The sequence below is a fragment of the Mobula birostris genome, chromosome 14, assembly GCF_030028105.1.
Source record: "Mobula birostris isolate sMobBir1 chromosome 14, sMobBir1.hap1, whole genome shotgun sequence".
Classification (NCBI taxonomy): domain Eukaryota; kingdom Metazoa; phylum Chordata; class Chondrichthyes; order Myliobatiformes; family Myliobatidae; genus Mobula; species Mobula birostris.
The window spans coordinates 3,794,019-3,801,661 of record NC_092383.1 but is presented as its reverse complement, the minus strand read 5'-3'; the positions used below and the strand labels follow the sequence as shown (position 1 = coordinate 3,801,661).

Genomic DNA, 7,643 nt, shown 5'->3' with positions numbered 1-7,643 from the left:
ACCTACTAACCCTAACTGTATGTCTTTGGAATGTGGGAGGAAACACACTCGGCCACAGGGAGAACGTACGAACTCCTTACAGATAGCGGCAGGAATTGAAGCCTCACTGGTGATCGCTGGCATTGTAAAGTGTTGTGCTAACTGCTACGTTTGTTCACTTGAGGCTTGATGGCCAGAGCCCAAATCTGAATCTTTGCACGTCTGCTGGGGAAGTCGGAGCCCAGTGTCTATGAATCCACAGCTCCGCTGGAGGCTGAAGACAGCCCCGCTGGAGGCTGAAGACAGCCCAGCCAGTCTTGGGATTAGGGGACGAGAGGACTATGTGTATGTGTGTGTGTGTGACACAGCTTATTTTGCTTTGTCACTTGGTGTTTGTTTTGTGTTCTGATAATGATTGGGGACATGACATGTGTGGCGACACTTGCCCCCAGCACATCCTTGGGTGTGTTAGTTGTTTATGCAAATGACTTATTTCACTCTATGCTTCAATGTACACCTGATAAGTAAATCTAGACTCTGTGCTGAACACGACCATGCCACCCCGGTGTGAAAATAACCTCCTTTAAAAATGCTGATTACTGACCAGTACATTAAACAGAATCCCTCTCCAAAACAGTGCCTTGGAATCTTCTACATCTATCTGAGATAGCAGACCCAAACTCTGTTCATTATCTCATCCAAAAGCAGGTGCTTTTGTAATGAAGCAACTCCCACAGTACCTCAGATTTCTGTAATAGGACTTGATCTCACATGGAAGTAACAACTCACTGATAATACAGCTTTTAAATTTCAAGGGAATGAAAGCTTAAAGGTAACAAAGTTCAATGTAAATTTATTATCACAATACTGTAGTTGTAGATGAGTGTGTTCCCACAAAATCATTCAGTCTTTCCTAACCAGAAGCCCTGGATGAACCATGAGATACGCAATCTGCTGGGGGGCCAGGCCAGAGGCACTCAAGTCCAGTGACCAAGGAAGTTACAATAGATGCAGGTGCCATCTCACAGGTGAAGTTGCAATTCCAGCCTAAATTCAAATCAACGAAGGAAGCTCCACACTTGTGGCAGGGCTTGAAAGCTATCACCTCTTACAAAGTAAAATAAAGGGACATAGGCGACAACAGTACCTTTCTTCCAGATGAGCTCAATGCCTTCTATACTAGCCTTGACTGTCAAAACAATCTAAGTAAAATGAAAGACAATGCTAGAAGCAAAATGGTTCATTAAAAATTTATTGATAGTATATACTTTTCAATAGTAACAAAACAAATATTATTCATCAGACATGGAGTTTGGTCACTCCATGGTGTGATAGTTGTTCACAGAGCTCTGAAGTTTTCCTATGGTTATTCAGCCTCGACTGGTTAAAGTTGCAGAGTCCACAGCAACAGAGTTGATTGATCTTTTCTCTGGTTTTAGATTCACAAGTTACTGGTAAGAATTACCAGCACAAAGTGAGTGGCGCAAAAGCAGTCTTACATTTGTAGCCAATTGTACAGGCATGGAGAGTTGTGGACAGTCAGGTATAGCTTTGGAAATTTATAGAAAATTTAAAGACCTGAAAATGAGGAAAGGAGAACCTGATTTAATGGATCCCGAAACATGTTCTGGAGTGTTGAAGGAAGAGAGTGCAATCTGAATTTTAGGGTTTTAGATATCAAGGTGTTGATGTTGACTCTTGCTGAGTTACAGACCCTCTCTACCCTGTTTAAGTTACATGTGAGCCTGGAGGCTACCTCCATTATAAGCTAGCCAGGGCAATCCTGCTTTTGGACATCATTTAAAGGCACTGGGGGCCATTAAAACAGGTACTTCATTGTAAGCACGCAAACTCCACTTTCAGCATTCCCAGCAGGGATACCCACGACCAATGTGCTGCCTATGCTGATTGAACAGTTCCTCACTTGAACAGGGAATCTGCTCCTAGTCAAATATGATGACCAAGGAACATTGAGAGGAGGTTTGACATGAGATCATGATGGGTCTAGATTGGGTAAATGGAGAGAATGTTCTCTCCAATTTACACATCACATCATTGCACATTGGTTACTTGGCAGTTGTGTGTAGATTTTTCATTGATTCTATTGTATTTCCTTGTATTACTGAAAATGCCTGCAAGAAAATGAATCTCAGGGTACATGGTAATATACATATACTTTGACAATAAATTTACTTTGAACTTTGATTAGCAGATAGACAAGAATTACAGATGAATTGCCAGGCAAATCTTTTTTTAAACAAAAGATAAGAGAGCTTTGGGGTGGCAGGGTGGAGTTATGTCCTGGTTAAACCACTGATGCCAGGCAGAATTGACAACGGCTGTGGTCACCAGTCTTGTAAAGACACTGCTCAGGAGGCAATGGCACACCACTTCTGTAGAAACATTTGTCAAGAACAATCACTGCCAAAGGACATGATTGCCCACATCATACCACACGGCACAAAATGATGACAATGCAAGGAGCTTTGGGTTTGGATTCCACTGCCTGCATGGATTGCGAAGATGGGGTTCTCAAGAGGGAAGTGGAAAGTGGAAAGGCACTTGAGGGAACACAATTTGGAGGCCCACAGAGACAGAGAAGCTGAATAGCTCCAAAACAAGAGTACAGTATGGCTTCCTCCTGGTCTGTAACAATTGCGAACTGACCAAATACTCATCCCAATACATTTACAGATCGCACATTTCCTGACTGAAAGTGAAGGAAGCAAGTGGGTGGAACAGCACCTATCCATTTTAAAGAGTATCAAAAGAAGCTAAGGTGGTTGGACATAACATTTCCACAGATAGGAATTATGAAACTGTTCTACTAATGGCACAACTATCACAGAAACTGATCAGGCCAGGGCCTTTTTCTCCTGGAGCAAAGGCTGAGGGATGCTCTGACTGAGATCTTATAAGATTACAAAAGGACTGATCCAAAGATGCTTCTGCACTCAAAACCAGGTTCTGTGAATATAAAGTCACTAATAAATCAGCCAATGAATTCAGATGGCAACTCTTTGCCTAGAGCAGGGGTTCCCAACCTGGGGTTCACAGATCCCTCGGGTAATGGTAGGGGTCCATGGTATAAAAAAAGGCTGGGAACTCCTGGCCTAGAGTGGCAGGAATGTAGCCATCACTGACATGGAGTGGTTATGGCAATGATGGCTCAAGAGGAAGTGGAAGGGGGAAAGGAGTAGAAGGATATGTTGACAGGGTCTGATGAGGTGGAGAGAGTTGACCAGTGGAGCGAATTTCAAAGTTGAATATTCGCTGTAATTTTAAACAACATATGTTTAATGGCAAGAGCCTAAGCTAGGCTTCCATTACCATGCCAGTTATATGCTGGCATGTAACAATATTCAGAGAGAGAGAGAGAGAGAGAGCGAGAGAGCGAGAGCGAGAGAGCGAGAGAGCGAGAGAGAGAGAGCGAGAGCGAGAGCGAGAGCGAGAGCGAGAGCGAGAGCGAGAGCGAGAGCGAGAGCGAGAGAGAGAGAGAGAGAGAGAGAGAGAGAGAGAGAGAGAGAGAGAGAGAGAGAGAGAGAGAGAGAGAGAGAGAGAGAAGCATTGCTCTCCACTTGGCTGCAGTACTAAACTGATGGGCAGGGTTGCTTTTCGGTGCAGGCTGCACTCAGTAATGACTGGACAGTTCAGGTCTGATTTTGCAGTGTCTTTCAGACAGTTGCGAGAACACACAAACACCCTGCTACCTCTGCCAAGTGGCCATTAAGCAGAGCGGAGCACAGACTGCAGAATGCTGGCGTGGAATTATCAGAGCAAACCCCCTCCAAAAAAAAAAAAAAAAAAATTCAGACATATTCAATTCCAGTTCGTGTTGGCGGCTGGTGGGAAGCAAGAGAGAACCAGTAATATGAGGACACTTGCAGAACACCCCTTCACATTACTAGAGACAAGGGCTCAATCCTAACCACAGATGCCACCTGTGTGGGAATTCACCTTACGCATCATATCCCAGGAACATGCAAGGTTGGTAGGTTAAGTGGCCATTGTCAATTGCTTGTAATGTGTAGAGCTGGGCGCCACTGACCGCTCGGTTAATGGCAGGGGTTCATGACATGAAAAGGGTGGGGAACTCCTGGTGTGATGGTTGTGTAATGTGAAAGGCTGGGCCTAATTGTTACACTGCACACAAGTCCTAGTCTCCACAGGTCGTAAGATGAGTCTCTCTTCACCCTACTAGTTACCCAGAAAAACTTAACATTTGCTTAGATCACCCTAAACCTCTGAATTCCAGGGACTGCAAGGTCAGAGGAAGGAGTGAAGAAACTTTCTTTATGAGAATAACAATCAGTATCTATATCTATATATAACCATATAACAATTACAGCATTTAATTGAGGTATAAAACTTCCTTAAAAGTGAGGAGAATGTACAGGAGACAAATTCTTTGTTGACGAAAAGGACTTATTGTCTTGTGTTGACCCTGTTTTAACCCCAATACAAGTATCACGACAGCTGTCTTGATTTTTAAGGCATTAAGTGCAAAACAAAAAGTTGGAACATGATTTTTCTGTTGTTGTTGCAGGAAGGGACCAAGACAGAGACCAAACATCTTTTGAAAGCGCATCGGATCATTTTGACAAGTAGATGTGCAGACTCAAAGGGAGAGGGCCAGAGTATGAGGATTTGATCTCTGTGATGCACAATGTGCAAAACGTGAAAATGTTTGTAACATTTGTAAAAGTAATGTTCTGTACATTTTTTATTTCAATAAAGACAAAATGACAACAGCATAAAGAAAGATGCCCAGATGCCCTAAGGTACTTAAATACATCTCAAAGGTTATCATTAAAGTGAATCTGTAGTAAATAGATTCCAGCAAGCAAAATACCTTTCTTTAAATACAAAATCAGTATTTCTCTGAAATGCAAACGCTTTTCAAATTATTTTCTGCAGAAAAACCTGCCATGATTAAAATATTTAATGAAGGATAAAAGGGTTTTTTTTGTCCTCCCCACAAAAAACAGGCTTATTCTACATGCTAGATTTGAACGTTTCAGTGTCACAATGTGCTAGCTACATACACAATAGATAATAGTAAGAAAAACGCTCAACCTGATGAAAAGTTAAAATCTTCATTAATACACTGAAAAAGAAGACATAAACTCATGCCTTTCATAAAATCAAAAATACAAAAATTAAACCGCTTTCTTTAAAAAGTTTTCTCCTTACTTTAAGGATTTTTTTTTAAATGAAGCTGCATGTAGTTTTGTACAAGAAAGTTTTGTACAAGTAAACTGGTAATATACATAAAAAAATTTAACTGGCATCCTCATTCATGTGCTGCTCACCATTCTTCAGCTACCACACACCTCGACCTGAACAATTTTCTAAAGGCCTAAACCAAAGGAAATGCACCTAGCTCCTCTGTAAAAAAAAAAAGTGCCGCTTTCTCCAGTTTCCTTAGAAAATGAGTCCGTGGCCATACTTGTGGTATATCAATGCAGTCTAGAGGCAATTCATGCAATGCTCCTTCGAGTAAACAATACCGTGGAAAAAAAAAAGCCAGCAAATATATCAGGAGTGGGTGGGGGGAAAGGGAGACATTTTGTTTTTAAAACAGGGGACGAACAAGCTAACTTATTGTCAGGAAGGATGGGGACGGAGGGAGAGAAAGGGAGAAGAGGATGAAAACAGCTAGGTCCTATAAGCTTGGCTTGCACACTGCCATTCTCACCCCAATACTGACCATTCTTATATCACATTCACCATGAAGACCCCCAAAACCAGTGGCACTACATTGTGTTGTGACAGTAGATGCTCAAAGACAGACCTAAGCCCATTAGATTTGATCAGCTGGAATAATTGTTCCTCACTTGTCCACGGCACATTTCCCATTCTTTCCCCCACCCAGGTTGAGACTGTGTAAGCTTATGGATTAAAAAAAAAGATTAAAATGTAATTACAATATTTAGAATTTGTGTCAATCCCTCTTCTTGTGCCGTCACCCCTTCTCTTTCAAGATTACAGCTACTGTGGGTGAAAATTTCTGTTCTTTAATATAAATAAACGTGTATGTTACGTATGTGATTTATTTTGACTAACCTATAGATTTTTCATTTTTTATTTTAACAAATATACATTAATTCACAGCCAGTTGAAGCAGGAAGGTGGTGACTCAAATTAGGTAAGATTCTGTCTTGTTTGGGGAATTGAAGAGGGTTGGGGCGGGTGGCATTCTACATTACATTATAGTTAAAAGGAATGCTTTAATAATTGGATATTATTTCATATACTAGAAAAACAAAAGCCTAAAACCTGAACCTTTTTTTTGTATTTTTTAATATAATATACTGGCCATTTCTGTTGAAATGAGACCTGCATTTTAAAAAAAGTGGGTACAGACCACTTTAAAAAGCACCACCCAGAGGAAAACCAGGATCAGTATTATCCTCCTATGCAAACCTGTGACAATACAGGTTAAGCCAAATGCTGGTGGCAATAACAGAAGTACTTTTAGAAAGTGTTGATTTGTGTGTCACAAAAGAAAGTGCCAACCACTGACAGATGATAGACCACAGTCAAAGTCTCATCAACATGTATTGCAACAGACCACAGCATTTCACACTTGTTACCAGCAAACTGTCTTTAGAAGCACATCAAATAGGATGACAGAATATCTATTGCGTGCTGTACATGTGCTATTGGGATCTGCAGGTTCAGATTTTTTTTGACTGCATATACCGTTTCTTATTTTGTTAAACCCCTGCAATATCCTTTTCTATTCCAAACCACCCTAAATCGTTTGAGGCCAAGTTCACTCTCTGCAACCCCGTGGTTAATTCTGGGTGTCCAAGACAAGAAAAGCAAGACGAGGTACAAAAATGCAAATTTCAACAGTAATGGCAATGTCCTGTAGTCCAAAGGGTCCTGCTTTTGACTTCTCTGCCCCCTTCAGAATTGGTGTTGGCAACGTGGTCTTAATCCGGAGGGAGTAAATCATGCAAACGAAACTTCTCTCTGATGTGGGGTCGAACATCTTCATTCTGAGAGAGAAGTATATTAAAAGAGTTCAATTTAGGTAATTGTTTTGATGGTTTATTAGCAACCAGTAAAATCTCCATGGTGTTGCCACAGGATATAGGGGAAAGCAGTCTAAGCAAAAAAGTGCCCTCATGCAGCATGTGGTACAGTATTTCTATGTCAGGGGTTCCCAACTTTCTTAATGTCATGGACCAATACCATTAAGCAAGGGGTCCGTGGGCTCCTGGTTGGGAACCCCCCAATCTAGAACACTATCCACTTGATAGAATTGTGCAGCTGAGGAAATGACTAGTCCAGTATGAGTAGCAAACTTAACGTCTCATTTCAATGTGCAAGACCTTGCTAAATGCCAGATGACTTAAATACATTTCAGAGTAATCTTTTACCGCCTATAACATCCATATCTTACCAGGTATATGTGCTGAGAGACACAGGAACTATTTGACTAGTGAGTGTATTGCAATTAACTCCAAAGCTGCCCTTAGACATCAAGATAAAAATTAAGAATGGAGATTAGGAAAACTTTCTTGCCATTCTAAGCATAATTACTAGACAGCATGGATCAGATAGGTGAGCAAAGACTAGGCAGTAAGTGAGGAAGCTTCCATCTAAAGCCTTATAGGGAAATGTATGCTATTTAATGACAGAAATCATAACTT

The 7,643-nt window shown here is 41.1% G+C and overlaps 1 protein-coding gene across 8 annotated transcripts in view; it reads right to left on the bottom strand.

Moving 5' to 3' along the window:
* Nucleotides 1-5,982: 5,982 nt before the first annotated feature.
* Nucleotides 5,983-7,643, bottom strand: part of LOC140209659 (CTD small phosphatase-like protein 2) — a 70,619-nt gene continuing 68,958 nt past the window's right edge. For all 8 annotated transcript variants that reach the window (XM_072277999.1, XM_072277997.1, XM_072277998.1 and 5 more), the window contains one exon: nucleotides 5,983-6,986. In XM_072277999.1, the coding sequence (XP_072134100.1) occupies nucleotides 6,921-6,986 (66 nt within the window). In that variant the 3' untranslated portion in view covers nucleotides 5,983-6,920. The remainder of the gene's footprint in view (nucleotides 6,987-7,643) is intronic.